The sequence below is a fragment of the Lytechinus pictus genome, chromosome 14 (genome assembly GCF_037042905.1).
Source record: "Lytechinus pictus isolate F3 Inbred chromosome 14, Lp3.0, whole genome shotgun sequence".
Lineage (NCBI taxonomy): Eukaryota > Metazoa > Echinodermata > Echinoidea > Temnopleuroida > Toxopneustidae > Lytechinus > Lytechinus pictus.
This window is the reverse complement of record NC_087258.1, coordinates 21,733,402-21,753,183: the sequence shown is the minus strand read 5'-3', so window position 1 is coordinate 21,753,183 and position 19,782 is coordinate 21,733,402. Positions and strand designations below refer to the sequence as shown.

The window sequence follows — 19,782 nt, the reverse complement described above, 5'->3', positions numbered from 1 at the left end:
TTTGTTTCTAGAAAGAATTCATTAATAACAGCTTAGAGTTATTGAGAAAACATCAGGCAAACATAACATTCTGATATGCAATAACTAAATCTGTTTTAAATATGCTTTGTTTATGTCAAAGGCTTTATCGAAATAAGATTATGCTATAATTTATAAATTACTGCATTTTGGAGCCCATTAAAATTCAAAATGAATCATATAGGGCAGTGCCACACCTTATTCACTAAAATAAAGGAGGGGTGCAGCTGAAAAATCTCATCAGCAGGGGCAATAATTTTCACCGCCATTTCAATAGTACTATTAGATATCCTGAAAACACATAATTAAAATAAAATTAACTTTCTCTCAGGAAGTGCCCCTGTATACTATTACAGCCCTTGACCAGTATATTCTCTCAAGAGGTTCAATAATTCCTTCTCTTCCCTTAATTGTAGAGTCGGTTCGGGTGCGAATGTGTCTGAAAAAAATGATAAGCCCAAAAAAAAAGATCATTAGTAAAAATTGTAGAGTGAACAGAACATATCATTAAAAAAAAATGACAAGCAAAAACAAAGATTGATCTGGCATTGGAAAATAAAAGGAAATTAATGAACACCGCCCCCCCCCCCCCCCCCGCTTCAACATTTTTTGTTGTTTGCTTCTCCTGCTTACAACTTTATAACTTTACCTGATACACCATATATGGACCTTTCAAAACTTTTGGCTCCATTATCATGACTTTGCCACTGTTCAAGTATTATTTATTTGAAACCAATGCTAAGACTATAAGGTGAAATGAAATTATATCAAGAAAAAAAAAATTCACAAAGTATAAAATCATAATGATGTAGGTCATGTTGAAATTAGACCCTGGACTGGACTCAAAATTAGATCAAGTGTAGTGTAGACCAAATGTAAATTACACAAAGTGTAGACCAAATGGCAATTAAAAAAAATTTATAGACCAAATGGTCAAGCCCATTTGGTATAAAGACTAAAAAAATATATATAAGTAAAAAAAATATAATTAAGTAGGTCATGCTGAAATTAGACCAACTGGACATTTCGCAAAATGAGGATTAGACCAAGTGTAGACCAAATGGGTTTAGCCCATTTGGCATTAGACTAAATGAGAAGTGGGCAAACTGCATGTAGACCAAACGAATACATACATATTTCACACTGGAACTGCATGATATAAAGCCAATTCTATGTACCGGTATTTGACAAAGTAAAAAAATTGTAATTATGTAGGCCTAGGTTATGCTGAAATTAGACCAACTGGACATTTCGCTAAATGAGAATTAGACCAAATGTAGTGTAGACCAAATGGCAATTCAGTAGACCAAATGGGTTTAGCCCATTTGGCATTAGACTAAATGACAAGTGGGCAAACTGCATGTAGACCAAATGAACATACACCATGTACACATATTTCACACTTGGGACTGATAAAGAGAGCCGTAGCAGACGACGGAGATGCGTACATGATCTGCGTCCGCAAATAACGTGCACGCATGTATGTACTAACATGAAAAACAGCATATGGGACGATCTTACAAAAAATTGCACATGCGGGGCTATTGGAGAGTCACAGCAGATGACGGCTAGCAGACGCCGATGGGCGCGCGCATTTAGCGAGCACATCGTGATCGTTTTAACTATCGATAGTACGTACAGTGTATTAAAAAGGTACCGCGATGTCTATGGCTTTTTCGGACCATGTTGGTGCTATGAATTTGCTTTTTTTTACAGTTTAAATGAATTTTACGTAAGTTTTAAGTGGTTTCACATGATAAATTAGATATTAAGGAATATTTTGATATCATTCTCTCGACAACAAACACATTTTGAAATTCTTGTTGTCCTGCCTAACTTACCACGATTATAATTTTATATGGATTAAGGTCTAACGAGTGGCAGTTTCCTGACAATGACATCGAGCCTGATCGAGGCACAGACTGAGTGAAACCTCAATTTCTCAAATTATCAAAAAACGAAAATTTCTCCTATTAAGACATTTAAGTCCTAACTTCCTACATGTAAGTCCCTAGTCACAGCTGGCAGCCGTTTGTTTCGAGGAGTTTTTTAACATTTTTTTATTTTTTAAATTTCTCCTCATACACAGACGGCTCGCTATCGTGCAGCCACCATTAGGGCCAGGGGACTTACAATGTCAATGCAAAATCCCCCCGTCGGGGCTCTTCAATTTTTGTCTTTAATGAATCAAACTTTTGAAAGTTAACGCGACCCAAATGCAAATTAATAATATTCCCTCTGAGTCTTGGCATTAATTGCCAAAAAACGGGGAAAATCAAGTTAAAAGGAACAAAAACAGTGACTTACCTCGGCTGTCACGCAACTTCACTGCCCTGTTTTATCCGAACTTAATACACATAAACATATGGCCATTGCATTGAGTCCCCTGTACAGATCGCGCTAGAACTTTGGTCTCTGTATTTGGTGAGTGAAGCCAACGGAGTTCAGCTGAACAACCCACATAACAGAGACCGAAGCTTTTGGTCTACTTCTACCCCAGTCTCGATCGGCCATTTTGTTATGTATTCATAACAAAAATGGCCGATCGAGACTGGGGTAGAAGGAGAAAACTTCGTTTTTTGAGGTTCCAGTCTGTGCCTCGATGTCAGGAAACTGCCACTCGTTAGACCTTCACTTCATCCATATCAGTAGAGGCGCACCGCCAATATTGGAGACTGTCTCCAATGTGGGAGATTATCTCCAATATCAGAGACTTTTGTAAAGAATTTGGGTATCCAATTTCAGAGACAGTCTCCAGTTTTGGAGACCAATTTCCTTTGTTTACATTTGCTGCAAAAGGATTACCTTGGCGGCAAATAAAAATGTGATAAGCAGATTCCTCATAAAATATTACCTCTTTTCACCGTCTACTTTAAAATTTCACCGTCTACTTTTGTTTTGATAAGGATTTTTGTTGTCAATCACACACAAAACAAATGGGCTTCTGACCTCAGTGACACAAAATTTTGGGTGGAAAAAATCATGCTTTTGTTGGTGTTGTTTGTCGTTTTGCATAGCAAGTCTCCAATGTGGGAGATTGTCTCCCCTATTGCCAATTGGAGAGAGTCTCCCATATTGGCCGTATTGGGAATATCTGATCGAGTTCATGGTCTCGAAGTTCGGGTAGGTGGAGCGTAGTGTAGCGGTAGTGAAGTGGAGTGGAGCCTGCACGAATTTCGCTCGAGGTACTATAGTATTTATTTTTAGAAAATAACCCAGCCAGGGCAGGGGCAGGGAGCTCCGGCCCTCTTCGCGGGCCGGAGCCCAGGACTCGTCCGTGTAATACGAGGCAGACATATACTCTCCAAAATGGGGTAGAATGGGGTCGCAATAGCACTCCAAATACATGAAATAAAAGGAGAAAAAATAAATTATGCACTTACCTCGATTTAGTCGATTATATGGATGAAGGTCTATCGGGACACAGAATCCTGACATCGAGCCTCAATGCACAAACTGGACCCTCAAAAAAAGGAGAAAAAAAGTTCTGTGAACTTCTGTCTTGTTTGTTCTCCTTCTGTCAAATTTGAAAACAAATTGGCTGAGAACAAACGCGATCAGAGGTCTAACTTTTCCTTTTTTTGAGGGTCCAGTCTGTGCCTCAATGTCAGGATTCTGTGTCCCGATAGACCTTCATTCATATAATCGAGATAAGTCGTGCATAATTTATTTTTTCTCTTTTTATTTGGAGTGCTATTACTACCCCATTCTTCCCCATTTTGGAGAGTATATGTCTGCCTCGTATTACACAGACGAGTCCTGGGCTCCGGCCCGCAAAGCAGTCCGGAGCTCCCTGGGGTTGGGTACAGTATTCAACCCGTTTGGAGAACTTCCTCAAAAAAAAAAAATATATAAATAGGGTATCTACCTCAATTTCAGACCAATCTCATTTCCAAGAGGAAACTCAGGGTTGTCTGTTGCCAGTACTGTATTGTTTTTATCAATCTGTCGACTGTACATATGTGCAATGGAATAGTGTGGCGATGGCTTTTTGCACTAGTATTCAACCTACCAACACTAGTATTCAACCTAGCGAAGAAAGATGGCCCTGTCTCTCAAGCTCAATCTGCCCTTGTCCCATCTGACTTTGGACTAGACTATTTGAGATGAGACCTAACAGGGAATTAGTCAAAGCCAGAGACTGACATACATGTAGATCAAGTTGAGCAATCTATACCATTTTGAGATTCGCTATCTATCATCACTAGGTTGAATACTAGTGCAATGCAGTGCAAAATGTCATCGCCGCATAATTTGATCCTCCGCGCATACTACAGACGACAGATTGATAAAGAAAGTACCGACAACAGATTAACCTGGAAATAACTAAGGTATGAAATTAAGATAAATTCCCTATTTCTAAATATTTGGGGGAATTTCTCCAAATATACAGGACAAAAAGGTAAGTCCCCCCTTAAACAAACATCCAGTAACTTTTGGGAAGAGTATCTTCAACAATATTCATCGTTTCACGGATCAATGAACATTTAATGAAAGCAAAAAAATATAGGCGAGTATTGTTTCATTTTGATAACTGAAATTATCTTTTCTCAACTTTTTTTGTTATGTTCATTAACCAATTCACATGCTTCAATGATTCATGCATTTAATTAAACATTCACACTTGAATGAACATTTGGAATGTGATTAGCTCTTTTTTACGTTATTGGAAAAAATGCAATTGCTAACTATGGATATCTGTCACAAACCTCTTTGCATAGTTCATTTGATTTCATTTTTGTAAAAATCCCGATTTCTAATGCTTCAGTGAGCACACAATATCCGAAAATTATGCAAATGAGAAGAAAGTTTAAGGCCTTGGCCCCACTCTGTGTCTATATATATATACATAGTTTTTTTTATTTGAATGGCAAGCTCATGGCATGCAATCATAGATAGCTTGATAGCCATAATTTCTCTATTGGCTAACCCATTGATATTTTCTCCGGATCTCTATCCTTAGATTTACATTGAGTGGGCTTTGGTATAATCCAGGATGCGGCTGAGTCCGAGAGAACAAGAGAGCCTCTTGGTTCATCAAGCGGGCACCCTCGCTCAGAGAAGACTTGCACGAGGTGTGAAGCTCAATCACCCGGAAGCTATAGCTCTCATCGCATCTCAGGTAGGGACTAAATTTATAATTATTTATTTAAGTCAAGTATAAAATGAATTAGACCCTAATACCCCATTCTCTTCTTCTTTCTTGAGCTGGTTTCCCATGAACCTGTTTTGGAAACCAGTTTAGAAGGTGGCTTTGCTAGTGTTCTCATCACCATCTCCTGAACTGGTTTCCAGGGCCACTTCACTTTAAATGGTCTGGTTGCTATGGGAATGCTCTCAGTGGGGTCACATGTTTTGGGCAACATTTGAAACCACAGCTTAGGCATGATCACAATCCTATACATCGTATGTACCGAGTATGTCTTATCGTACTTCCGGGCAGTAAATCGCTTTGCGAAGACAGGTTGTGTCCTCATCTATGCTTAAAACAGTTTAATGAGATAAAAGTGGTCCTGAAAACTACATAGCGAGGTGGATTTCCAAGCTGTTTTGGAATACCATTTAATATCAAATGCACTTCAAGCGTTCCCATTACACGTTAAACTGGTTATAAGAAAGTAGATTAGAACAGGGTCTTATTGTCAGTTTAAACATAAATGGTTAGAAATCATTCTCCACTGGAAGTACGTATAATGACTTTAATACACAAGCACATTAAAATATAAGTACATTGTATTCAACAGTAATATTGTAGTTCAGCCAAAATTTGCTAGAGCATGTATGTATTAGACCGTATCATAATCAGAGGTACTCTTTTTAGTTTTCCAGGCCTCTTCAGTCATTTTTTTATTTTTTTTGGGGGGGTGAGAAGAAATTCCCTAACAAATTTGTGAATACCGGAATCACCAGCCTACAAACTCAGGAGATTCGGTATTAATAGGAGTGCCTTGAGCACCTAACATGGTGGATACATATATGCGCAATATAATTATAAATACCCTATTATACTGTTATTAATACATGTATGTCGGATTACATTTCGTTCTCATAGATGCAGGAGTATGTAAGAGATGGAAAACTGGTTTCTGAATTGATGAACATTGGAAGACAGTTATTGGGTAGGTAAATTCTATGAGATTGCTACTTGAGACGGTTTTAAACTTTATTAATTAATTTATTCATTTTATTTTAGCACTTACAATGAGAAAATCACTCTATTGGTTCAGTGTAATAGCTTTAGGATCTGCTCTATCGAACCAGACACTGAACTAACCCCATTTGTTGATGTTTTATTAACTCATTGAGTGCTTCGTGCACGCTACGTATCCTACTATAACATGCCACACTCGTGCTTGCACGCCTACTATTGATTGCTTAGTGCTTGCATTGTTTCCTACCCTCGCCTGCTTTGTGCATGACTGCGCACATTCGGAATTACAATCATTGTTACGCCGTTTTGCATTGTATTGCGCATCGCATGCACGCCGTAATTAGCACTATTGTGTGCAGTGCAAACTCTGCTTTCTGACAGATCAACTTACTCACGCGGTTTACATTAGACTTTTTTGAGTATTTCTACATTTTTTAAAGATATGGCTCCGCCTCCGAGAGAGAAGAGACCTAGGTTTATTGATCCATACAAAACACTCCACAAAATGGAACTACTTGATACAACTCATATTTTTAATAGCGGTAAAGATAATAACCAATCCATATAATTTTTTTTTTTTTTTTTTTTTTTTTTTTCCCGGTAATTTAGTTGATAGGCAGAAAACTGAGCGCTTAGAAACACCTGTATTAAGCGCCCTACAAATGTTATAATTATTATTATTATTATTATAATGAGGACACCATTATAAGGAGTATGAAATTTCCTCCAACTTTACCACACAATATTTTGTGGATAAACTAATCGTTAGAGAGTTACAAGCAATTGTAATCATGACTATTGAAAGGAGTGAATACGACTCGCGATCCCAAAATCAATGTGGCACAGGGGGGTTTTGTGGCTGGCACAGGGGATTAGCATCGGATTAGCACTGTGGCGTTGGGTTAGTAGTGTGTATGGCATGTTAAGAGTTTAATAGGCAGAGGAATATATAAATTTTTTTAATTCTCAAGCCCCATGTGTTTGTAGCGATAGTTCCTCACTCAACGTATACAAAAAATGCTTGAAAATTATCAAAATCTCATTTGCTCAAACCCTGTACTTCTAGAACCAGTTACTCTAATTGATTTTCATTACATTGAGATGTGGAAATGTGAATGATTTTTGTTTCAAGGTTTGCATAAGGTGTTGCCTGGAGTTTTTTTAATGATCCTTTTGTAATGATTGTTATCGTTACATATAGGTCTGCGTCAGGTATTGCCTGGAGTTTCTGAGATGATCCCTGAAGTCCAGATCGAAGCCACCTTCCCTGACGGCACCAAGCTCGTAACCATCCACCAACCTATCGCCAGAGAGAATGGGGACCTGAAGCTCGCCCTCTATGGTAGTTTTTTGCCAGTTCCCGATCTGTCCGTCTTTGATCAGCCTCAACTCTTACAGGTAAATGGACTAGGGCCTTGTTTCCTAAACCTTGTTGCCAAAAAAATTGCACTAACAGTGTATAAAAATCTACTGAAATCATTCAATATGATTGGCTGATGGTAAAGTTGTTCAGTATAACAAGTCTTTTGAAATAGGACTCAGTTCTCTAGGTCATAACTTGATTAATCATCTTGAAGTTTGATATTGAATGGCAACAAGCCTCTGAACTTGTAGTTGCAACCAGCTTGAGCCCCTTTTGAATTAATTCATTTGATTGGAGTATTAATATGTACTGGTAATATATATAACTTTATGACCCCTATAAATCTCTAATTAGATTATAATCCCACCATAGCACTCGCATCGTATGGCAAGGAGTATGAAGCTCTTTGAAACATTGTATTAAGTGCTTTATAAATGTTGCAAATTAACCATGCTTATGTGCCCTATTACCCTCGGACGATTTCAAATGATGATCCCCTAATTCTCCTGTAGAATGGTCCAGCCGATGCACCCCTAGCCGTCCACCCAGGGGAATACTTTGGAGCATCGGACGAACCTATCGCCCTCAACACCGGTAGACCAATTAAGAAACTGAACGTCACCTCCACCTGTGATCGCCCCATTCAGATTGGCAGCCATTATCATTTCATCGAAGCGAACAAGTATTTAACCTTTGACCGTTGGGCCTCTCTTGGTATGCGATTGGTAAGTGCATGTAACGGTTTTTATATAACGGATAAGGATGAAGCCAATAGTGAGTGCGTGCGGAAGTCACGTTTATGCTTTAATTTTTACGCAACATTGCAGTCGTACATATTTGTGTGCAGCATGCTGCATTTTGGGTGCATCGTTTTACCCATAGCTCGTCAATTTCAAGACACCATCTGAAATATATGTTCTTCCAGAGAAAAGGCTGATGGCAAGGACAGCAATATGCTTTATTTATTTTAGGCACACATCACTAGATACACCTGTAATGTCTTGATAGAAAGCAAATGTGGACTCTCCATCTTTTGACTATAAATTCATACTGGCGACCTGTTTTATAAAACAAATAATGCACACTTTTTAATTTGTGATAAGGATGATGTAGGCATCTTAGATATTCACAATATTTTGCAAAAGCATGTGGTGTAGGTGCATCGTGCTTGGCACATACACCCTCAAGTGCTGTTTAAAAAATAACATTTTAACTCCCATCTGAAACTGTGTTTTCCTCTTGGGCAAAATATAAAATATCTTTGGAAAATAGAATATTATATTCAACCTCTGGGTGGGCAATATCTGTATAGTATTCACTTGGTATACAAGCAGTTGGTCTACCTGTCTGATAGTCTAATACCACATGGGCAGAACCCATTTGATCTAAATCATGCATCAATTTGATTCAGTTGTCGGTTAGTCTTCACTTCATTTGCTCTGTTACCTACTTAGTCTATAAAGTCAAATGCACAGAATATCCACTCCTTCTAATTATTTTATTTTTGGTCAACTGATAATTTGATTCATGAACAGTTTATCTAACCGTACAGATAATGGTGTTCAACCAAGAAGATATTAGACGGAATTGGGTATAGCCAAACTAAAAGTAAACAAAGTGATGAAAAATTAGACCAATAGAGTCTGGTAAATGTTTTAGGATGAGACCATATGAGGGCCTGTTTCATGAAGGACCTTTTTCATTCTTGACTTGTAACTACCGTAAAATCGGGGCTCAGGAGCCAATCAGAATCAAACTTCCCATGGTAATTACCATAACAGTAAAGTTACCATGATGGTGAAACAGTCCCCCAAAAGCCCAAACAGTTACCACTCATCAATTTATGTATGCCGATTATATTCCCCTTTTGTAATTTCAATTAATATTTATCATAATTGTAAAATTGTATGATATTTTCCCTTTTTATCTCCTTTTTTGTGTTATTCAGAACATTCCGTCAGGTACAGCGGTACGCTTCAGCCCTGGAGAGACACGAGAGGTCAATCTCGTTGATATTGCTGGAAAGAGGTTAGTATACACATCGATGCTACGGTGTACCTTGTGCATAGAGATTGACACAGAGAGAAAAGGGGATGATAACAGGAAGGACTGCCTGCAAACAAAATGCCGGATGATCTTTGTAGGTTTGCATGGTGGAGTTTATAACGTGGAGAAGGTTTACGGTTAACCATGTGTAATATGTAGAAGGGAAGGAAATACAGGCAGAAAGATTGAAATGGAAAGATGAGACAGGATGAAAAGAGAAAATTAGAAGTATATTCTTTTCTTGAAAGTGAGTGAAGTCCTGAAAAGGACTGTAAACCAGATGAGATGAGCTGAATATGGCTTGAGTAGCGATGGTTTGAGTAGTAGCAGGTTGAAACAAAATGCCTTCGGTTTGTGTAGATAATAAATTAAAATAAATCTTGTGGAGGGCACCGAGATCATGATCTTTTTACGTTTTGTCTCACCTGAACAAAAGCTTGGCAGAGACCTACATGTAGTAATCAATTTTCTTGTTAGTTTGTTGGTCTGTTACAAAAATGTTAAAGTTTTTGTATAGCTTGCTCTCATTTCTTTATTTGTGCATCAATTGTGTTCATACTCGTTCCAAATGATCCTGGGGTAATAACCACATTTGTGGTGATGACGATGGTGAGGTCAAAGATCAAGAGTTTAGTATGACTTAGAGTCGCACTTAAATGTCCAGTTGAGTACTGTATAAAAGGCATCACAACATTGGTCAAATCATGCTAAGAGGATGCGCTCTATCCCGTAGCTCTTCATGCTATTTTTATGCTGCGATTATTATTTTTTTTAGAGTGATCCGTGGTGGCAATGGATTGGTAGACGGACCTGTCACAGGAGCCTCGGAGAGCTCGCTGAGAGATAAGATCGTCCAGCAATCCTTCGGAAACCAGTCACAAGTAAGATGTAGTATCTGGAAGTGTAGATGCTTCAGATCTGTTTCGAGTCAATCCACTACCCGAATTCTTAGAAAAACTCCCAAATATACACATACCGGTATGCATAACACCAGTTTTAAAAGATTTCACTGGTTGCTAGTGGTCGAGTGAATAGCTCATTTGGTGAAAAGGCTTTTGCTGTTGGTGCTCCTGCTCTGTGGAATGGTTTATTTTCATTTGGTCTACAGCCAATTCGTCTACTATCATTTGGTCTACCATCCGTTCGTCCACTATCCACATGGTCTAATTGCCATTGCGTCCACTCACCATTTTGTCTAATAACCAGTTGGTCTAATAGCCATTTAGTCCGTATACCATTTGGTCTAATTGGAATAAGTGTTGATTGGGCGAAATGAATGAAAATAAAATGGATATTAGACCAACTGGTTATGCGAAGAAATGGTCATAGATGAACTGATGATTAGACGAAGCGATGATTGGACCAAATGGTTATTCGACGAAATGTTGATGGGACGGAGTGACATTAGACTAAATAAAGGTAGACCATGTGGGTAGAAGACGAGTTAGCAGTAGACGAAGTGGCAATTTACCTGTGGAATGTACTTTCATCAAGCATTGTGTCATACTTCAAATGGTCCCAAATACATGATCCTTTTGTGCCTCTCAATAGGTACATGTAACTTACAAGCATACTTTGAATGCTATATATTGTTTATTACTAAGTCGTTGAGGTTTCCAACTTGGCCTCTTTTCTTGTGTAATACTCCCGTTCCATCATACACATCACAACTAGAAATGTGGGAATGCTTCTGTGAGAGTTGCTTTAATAGTGGAATTAATGACAAAAGGTGCGGTCTAAACTGTTGGTCTTAAGGAACCTGAATTTATTTTAGACAGACACATATTGTATGATTAGTATTCATAGATATTGAATAATAATGAGGGGCATGGTAATGTTTGGTAGTGATTTTTTTTTACCTGATTGCTAAGAAAGCATGAACGCTTGTAAGCAAGCAACCGGAGGACCGACAGCTTAAGGTCTTCTCCGAGGGACCTGGTAATGAGGATTTAAATGCCTTACCAAATGGCACTAGTGCACCAATTGGGAATTGAACCCGGGTCATCGGAATGGGAAACCCCAGCTCTACCGTCTTAGCTATCGCGCCTCCTGTCAGCAGCAAATACATTAGAGCAACAGGAAATTTCGCCCTCATGACAGATGAGCATATCTTAAGTATAAGGAATGGAACTTTAACAATTGAATACAACATATATGTAGACTGTGGAAAACTTCATTCATGTTTACATTGAAGTTTTACATTTGAAAAATATTTTGTAGTTTTCATTTTCAGGATAAATCATTAAAAGCTTTGCTTCACCTGACGTGACAGCAGAATGCATTTGAAATTATTGTTTTCTGAGCCTTTCATTCATGGTGGGGCTTACAATTTTCCTTTTGAAGCAATAACTGTAATTTCTGTGTACCTTGTACGCTTGCAGGCGGTTGCAGAGACTGTCTCAGACTTCAGATGCTTGATGCCACGGATGAACTACATTCATACATATGGACCAACAGTTGGAGACAAGGTTAGTTTTACCTCATACCTCTCCCAGTATGAAAACCTATCTGATACGTACGCATACATTCGTAATTCCAAAGCTTCGTTATTCCGAAGGTTCGGATATTCCGAAGGTTCGTTATTCTGAAGGTTCGTAATTCCGAATGTTCGTAAGTCCGAAAACGAAATGAGGTTCGAAATTCCGAAGGTTCGTTCATCCGAAAACGAAATGAGGTTCGTAATTCCGAAGGTTCGATAGTCCGAAAACGTAATGATTAACAAACCTTATTTAGTTTTCGGACTAACGAACCTTCAGAACATCGAACCTTATTTCGTTTTCGGATTATCGAACCTTCGGAATAACGCCACAAATGTTCGGATTAACGAACCCTTTTACGTTTTCGGATTAACGAACATCGGGGTATAGGTAATTTACGTGTTTCGGAATTACGAACCTTCGGAATAAAGAACCTTCGGAATTACGAAGTGTAACCTGATACGTATATATGGCCTTCTAGTTAACGATCTTTGAAATTGACTGCAAATCCTTGTGTAACATGACCCACATTTGTTTCCTATTGGAATATCATGTTATACTCGAAAGTAAGGGTTGTAAGTGAAGTGCATACATGCATTATCTCTTATTCTGAAGCCCAGTTTCACGTAGACCATGGGCCCACTCTGCTAAAAGTATGGAAAGCCAAAAAAGTCAAAATTGTGTTTACACTGTATGCTTCTTGTGTTTACTGTATTCTTTCCTCATGCTTGAATGGTGATGACAGCTACCATTCCCAGACAGTTATGAATGGATTGGGCATTAGTTGTACTCTGACGAATTGACACTCTACGGGCAAAGATCTGTGCCTCATATGGTTATCCATAGTTACTGCATTCTAAGACAAGAGTTTGAACTATACCCGAGGTTAGAATACCGGCTTATGTGTTTCATAGTGCTACCAAATGTATTTCTGTAGTTATTCTGATTTATGCAGGTGAGGCTCGGAGATACATCGCTTGTGATCGAAGTAGAACATGATTTGATCTCCGTGATTAACGGCCAGCAAAAGTACGGAGATGAATGCAAGTTTGGCGGTGGCAAGGTAAGATATCAATGAAAAGTGAAAGACGGTTATTTGTCTGAACAGGGCCTCTTTTAGGAAGAACGAATGTCAACTATGGTAACTCTGTCACTCAGCTATTGTAAGTTTGCCTTCGTGGTTACTATAATAGAAACCTTGTGGCTGTTTAGCCATGTTGTAGTTGACATAATGGCAAAGTTACCATTGTGGTATCTTTGAGGTCCAGGCACAACTTTAAGCATTATGCTCTCTAGAATTGAATTAATGTGTGAAGCATCGTAAGTTGCACTTGGGTATATTTAATTTTGTCTTTAAAAGAAAATACCTGTAAAAGATAAGCATTTGATAGTGTAAAGCAAAATTAACTTGAATGCACTATCAATGCCAGATAACAAAGTAATTGTCTTGGAAATGAAAGACCTATCAAAAGAGGAAAATATTAACATGCAAAATATGTAGATTGACATTTTGTTTGTTTGTTTTATTTCTATTTCTGCATTCACAATACATTATCATACATTAATATTTGAATTAAGATAATCTGTAAGTTTATATTTAATGAGATGGTAGATTTTGCTTACTTGCAGATTTTTTTGAAAAATATGATTTTCCACAAATGACAAAGGGCAATAAGACATTATTTAGGAATGCATACAGTATATATGACCCCCCCTCTTATTTTGCGCACATAATAAACGTTAGATTTCATAAATTGTATAACATTGAATTCTCTATGAATTTCACATTCAAATTAAGCTAATCTAATGAATAAATAAATTGTAATAACAAATATTAGATTGATTTAGAGTAAATTACTCAATTTTCTTGGCGATTTTACATTAATAAATATTACAATTATTTTTATCTAATATTTGAACTTACGGTATAAGATGACAAAATATATTATTGACATACTTTGATTTAAAAAAATCAAGAAACCCTAGCCTGTTTTGCTCTTTATATTCAAGTTGTAATATGTCATGCATGGATTAATATACTGCCTTGGTTTATGTGTTTTAGGTATTGCGTGAAGGAATGGGTCAAGCTGCTCTTCTTGCATCCAAGGACACCTTAGATACAGTCATCACAAACGCCCTCATTGTTGACGCAGTGACAGGTATCGTCAAGGCAGACGTTGGCATTAAGGTAGGAAGGATTGCTCGGAGATATCTTTGCTTTGCAAGTTTATAGCATACTACCTGCCTAGCGTTCCTTTTTGTTAGGGGAAGTTGAAAGAGAGAGCCACTTTATGATAAGACTATGTTCCCAATTTTATGAATGTCTGTCTGTACTACACATGATTTAAAAAACTATGAATTGTACATACATGTATTTTCAACTTTTGTCTACCCATTTGTCCCTATTTTCCATCTTTGTTTACCCTTTTGTCCTACTCTCTTGGGTTTCAGGGTTATAGATAATTATGATATTGCACATTAATAGCTGAATAACTCCCTCCCCTCTCTCCCCCCTTGTCTTCCTAGTCTATACAAAATAACCAGGGGCAGATTGTACGAAAGGGTCTTTCTTGTTGCCCACGTTTCATGATGCGATGTATGTGGAATATTTCAGAAATTTATGATAACCAAATAAAATTTGTTAGCTAGCTTGAAACTAAATTTTCATACAATTTCATGAGATACAGTATCACATAATTTTATAAACAATGATTTTGTTTATTTCAACAGACAAATACGATAAGTTTGCAGGTAGTTTATTGAAAATGCACTTCCAATGGCGCATCATAATAAATGGGCGACACGAAAATGGTTCTTGCAAAGTCCCTTTCGTGCAAACGGCCCCAGGGCTATATACATGTAGAGGTGTTGAATAGAAATGCATGCACTCGTTCAGAAATCAGTAAACAAATAATGAATGTTTATGAGTGCAATGGACAGAATACTTCATGAGGTGAAAGATGAAAAGATCCATTCAACGAGGCGTAGCCGAGTTGAATGGATCATTCATTTCATCTTTCACCGAATGAAGTATCCTGTCCATTGCACGAATGAAGGAACATTTATTATTTGGTTTATATGACACTTAAAACTAGATTATTTTTCATAGGAAATTTGTCAGTTTCGATGCAAAATATGATCATGCAGTGCGAGCTCGGTTTTTCCTATTTCGCGTACAATGCCTGTGTCGCGTGCAATGGACAAAATCGTATGGATCCAAAATTGCACGATGAATGGATCCTAAATTGCACGGTTGATGACGTCATTGTAAAATGGTCCGAATGATCGATATCAAACAACCAATCAAATGCCAAGGATCTATCTAGGTGTCATATAATGCTTGATAAGGAATGTTTAATTGTTTCCTGTTTATTGCAGGATGGGATGATAGTTGGGATCGGGAAGGCAGGAAACCCTGATGTTATGGACGGAGTGACAGAAGGAATGGCGGTTGGCGTGGAAACGGAAGCCATTGCTGGAGAAGGAAAGATCCTGACCGCTGGAGGGTTGGACGCTCATATTCATTTTGTCTGCCCTCAACTGGCAAGAGAAGCTATCGCTTCTGGGTTGACCACCATGTTTGGAGGCGGGACAGGTAAGGGAGGAAGATGAGAAGAGGAAGGAGAGGATAAGGGAGGGGAAGGGGAGGAGGGGGTTGGAGAGGAAAGGGGAAGTAAGAAAAAGAGGAAGAGATGGAGAGGGAGAGGATGAGAAGGAAGAGGAGGGTGAAAGAAGAGATGGAGGAGAGAGAGACAAAAGGATGAAGGAGGAAGAAGAGAAGGAGGAAAGGGGTGTTGAGGTTTAATAGATGAATGAGAAGGAGGATGACGAGGAAGAAAGAGTGGAAAAGGAGGAGGAAAATAAAGAGAAGATTAAGGATAAAAATATGAATTAATATAGACGAAGAGAAGGACAAAGGAGGATAAAAATAAAGAGAAGTGGAAGGATAAACATATGAAGAAGTATTATAGGGAGGAAGATGAGGAGGAAGGAGAGGATAAGGGAGAGAGGGAGGGGAAGGGGAGGAGGGGGTTGGAGAGGAAAGGGGATGTAAGAGAGGGAGAGAACAAGAAAGAATAGGAGGAGAGAGACAAAAAAGATGAAGGAGGAGGAAGATGAGGAGAAAAGGAAGGAAGAAGTGGGTGAGGGGAGGGAGAGAAAGAAGAGGAAAGTGGAGGAGGGAGAGAAAGAGAGGGAAAGGAGAAGAGGATGAGAAGGAAAAGGGTGGTGAGGTTTAATAGATGAATGAGAGAGAGGATGGCAAGGAAGAGAGAGCGGAAAATGAGGAGGAAAATAAAGAGAAGATTAAGGATAAAAATATGAATTATTATAGATAAAGAGAAGAACAAAGGAGGAGAAAAATAAAGAGAAGAGGAAGGATAAAAAGATGAAGAAGTATTATAGGGAGGAAGATGAGGAGGAGGAAGGAGAGGATAAGGGAGAGAGGGAGGGGAAGGGGAGGAGGGGGTTGGAGAGGAAAGGGGAAGTAAGAAAAAGAGGAAGAGATGGAGAGGGAGAGGATGAGAAGGAAGAGGAGGGTGAAGAAGAGATGGAGGAGAGAGAGACAAAAAGATGAAGGGGGTAGAAGAGGAGAAGGAAGAAGTGGGTGAGGGGAGGGAGGGAGAGAAAGAGAGGGGAAGAAGAAGAGAATGAGGAGGAAAAGGGTGCATGGTGAGGTTTAATAGATGAATGAGAAGGAGGATGACAAGGAAGAGGGAGCATGACGAGGAAGAGGGAGCGGAAAATGAGGAAAATAAAAAGAAGATTAAGGATAAAAATATGAATTATTATAAAAGAAGAGAAGGACAAAGGAGGGAATAAAAAAATGAAGTATTATAAGAGAAGAGGAGGACAGAAGGAGATTGAGTTAGAAAGGGGGGGGGTTGGGGGAGGATGAAATATTTTGGTACATGTACATTTTTACATCATTCATTGGCGGGTGCAGGTATTCAGTATAATTTGACCAAGATTAGTGGTTTATAATCATGTTAATTTCCTTCTTTACTGCCATCATGTACAAATATGTGATTATTAAATTATTTTGTTTCTTGTTTTTTGTTTGATCTAGGACCAGCCACGGGTACCTGTGCGACAACCTGCACCCCTGGTCCAAATCACATCAAAAATATGATCCAGAGCACCGATGCATTCCCTCTCAATTTTGGCTTCACCGGTATGATTTCTTTTGATTCTCCCCCTATTATGAAATTATAGCCCCTTTCACATAGACAAGACAAGAGACATGTATCTCCTGGTCCTTACAAGTCCTGGAACTTGGAAGTTTGCATTTTATTTTCCAGGTCTGAACATTTCTTGAATTAACCCCTGCCCCCCCCCCCCCAAAAAAAAAATGGAATATCAAGCTGTGCTCTCAAAAGTTATCCCTGATTTAATAAGTTTATATTCTGAACAAAAACCATGGTGTAGGGGGGGGGGGGGGTTGTTACATTTTCTTGTTTTTAAAATCATTCCTAGAAAAGCCTGGAAAAGTCCTTCAATTTTATTTTGCTCAGAAAGTGAAAGAACCCTATATTAGGCTTACAATTTTGTAGTGGATGGGTTTCTAGACTGTAAACCACAGTAAAGAGGGTACAGATTCCATTGGATATTAACCATAAATTTCTATAAACCTGTCAATTTCGATTTGTTACCTGTATCTAGTTGATCTAGATATATGAACTGTTTTTGAAATTGCTTTCTCACCATCATCATTTACATGTTTCCAACTGTACCTTTTTTTTGTAATATGTCATCCTGTGTTTTGAATTTGTAATACTACAAAATAAAAGATTCTTTTTCCCCAAAAAATCACAATATGCACATATGCATTGCCGAAATGTTTAAAACACCCTTATTCAATTCTTATGTTATCCATGAATCTTTTGGGAAAGGACATTTCTTTTATCGTCACTACAGGGAAAGGGAATACCTCCAATTCTGATCAAGAAACTTGTAGAGAGCTTGAAGAACAGATCGAAGCAGGAGCTATCGGGTAAGTGCAAGAAATTTTTTTGGGAAGGGTGATTGAGGCTCTCACTCCAACCTTACTGTCTCATGAGTTACCTGAAGAATTTAGCAGTAAAACCTTCCCTGATCCCTCCCTGAGCCTTACCTTGGAATAGTTTAGGGCAAGGCCACCTTTTATCAAGCTACATTTCTATACTACAGCACACATGGGAAATATATTAAAGGGCACAAGAAAATATCCATGGTGAGTGAGAGGGTCTTTGAGGCCATTCATAGGCTTGGTCCTGTTTTACTGCATGAAGACTTGTTATAATAACAAATGCATATTTTCTATAACAAGTTTACAATCAAAACGAATGATTTTAGTAGCTTTAAGGACGTTCCACAGTTATGTTTGTGCGCATTATGATCTGCGCATATTTAACACTGCGCGCTGACGTCACAATGGATGAACAGGTGATTAATTAGCTGTGGGTATGAGCTGATTTTTCTCATCATCTGCACCCTAACTGCAGATCCGATGCGTTATTTTATGAAGCTAAAAAACTGGAATTATTCCATGGATCATTTAAAAAAATATTTCTACTATTTCAAAATACTTTACTCTGCAGTACTGCCAAGAATCCCGAATATGACCCCGAGTTTGAATAAATGGTAGAGTGGTTTTGATTTTTCTTCACATAGATACAAAGCATTTGGCGCATTTTTGGTGTTTTAAAAAGCACATTTGCTCTAATAAAAATGCTGATAGTTTGAAAACAAGCACATGAACCCCTATTTTTTAATGTTTGTACCTCTTTGGTATAGCTTCCTCTACAACTTTGCAAATTTTGGTGAAAATGACATGGATTTTGAATAAAGTGCAGCATTTATTGTACTTTTGTAGTCTGTTATTGAAATTTCACATTTTTGAGATTGGGTTTTTGTTATCTTTTACACCATTTTTAAGAACTGACTGTGCTGTTAGACTAAAAGTTGCAAACAAATAGCACTATAAATAGATTCTTCATTCTAACGATACAATTATTAACTCTCTTGCAAAATTTGATGACTTTTTCATGTATTTTGACTGAGTAATAGAGGTTTAAGTTCATTGCAGTATTCTTGCGAGGTCTAAAAATGCCAAATTCTTTTGAATGCGCAATTCTTAAGAATATCAATTTGGGTGAACTTTGAAGCTCTATAGCAAAAAATCAAGCACATGGACCTATGTTAATTTTTGCATATTTCGAATATTAAGGTTCTAAAGTATCTATGTACAAAGTTTAGTGTAAATGACATGGATTTCACTTTAACTGTGGAACGTCCTTAAACTGTTCTTGCAAAGTTGTTATTAGAACAATTTTTATGAACCAGACACTTGGTGGCATTGGATTGATATAAGCCCTTCTTAGATAGTAGAAGTATATTTATCCGTCAATCGATTTATGTGACTAGCTATGGGCTGTGCTAGTCTGCAGGCGAAGACCCTTGGTTTTTGCAATTTGCATAGTTTATAATGCAGAGTCTAAAATAGTGAGACTAGATGTACTGTGGCTGGCTGACTCAGTCAAATCTGAGTCTGTGTTTGCAGACTAGGGCTGTGGTGTTACTGCATGGTCTTGTCGTGTATAGGATCGGTAATATATATAGGGAAGCTTAAATTAACATCAATGATGAACTCTGAAGAAAGTTATTTGCTGTTCAAATAACAGGGTATTTAATAATCAATAATCAGCTACAGTTTACAAGTACATGAAGATATCAATGAAGATTCAGAT

At 38.0% G+C, this 19,782-nt stretch overlaps 1 protein-coding gene across 1 annotated transcript in view; it reads left to right on the top strand.

Moving 5' to 3' along the window:
* The first annotated feature begins 1,660 nt into the window (after positions 1 to 1,660).
* The window catches only part of LOC129276945 (urease subunit alpha-like), a 34,909-nt gene continuing 16,787 nt past the window's right edge, over positions 1,661 to 19,782 (top strand). The window contains exons 1-13 of the mRNA XM_064109359.1: positions 1,661 to 1,750; positions 4,982 to 5,140; positions 6,071 to 6,137; positions 7,371 to 7,567; positions 8,045 to 8,257; positions 9,481 to 9,560; positions 10,354 to 10,459; positions 11,960 to 12,046; positions 13,011 to 13,118; positions 14,118 to 14,243; positions 15,434 to 15,650; positions 17,124 to 17,228; positions 17,972 to 18,047. Coding sequence (XP_063965429.1) covers positions 5,015 to 5,140; positions 6,071 to 6,137; positions 7,371 to 7,567; positions 8,045 to 8,257; positions 9,481 to 9,560; positions 10,354 to 10,459; positions 11,960 to 12,046; positions 13,011 to 13,118; positions 14,118 to 14,243; positions 15,434 to 15,650; positions 17,124 to 17,228; positions 17,972 to 18,047 — 1,508 coding nt within the window. The 5' untranslated portion in view covers positions 1,661 to 1,750; positions 4,982 to 5,014. The remainder of the gene's footprint in view (positions 1,751 to 4,981; positions 5,141 to 6,070; positions 6,138 to 7,370; positions 7,568 to 8,044; positions 8,258 to 9,480; positions 9,561 to 10,353; positions 10,460 to 11,959; positions 12,047 to 13,010; positions 13,119 to 14,117; positions 14,244 to 15,433; positions 15,651 to 17,123; positions 17,229 to 17,971; positions 18,048 to 19,782) is intronic.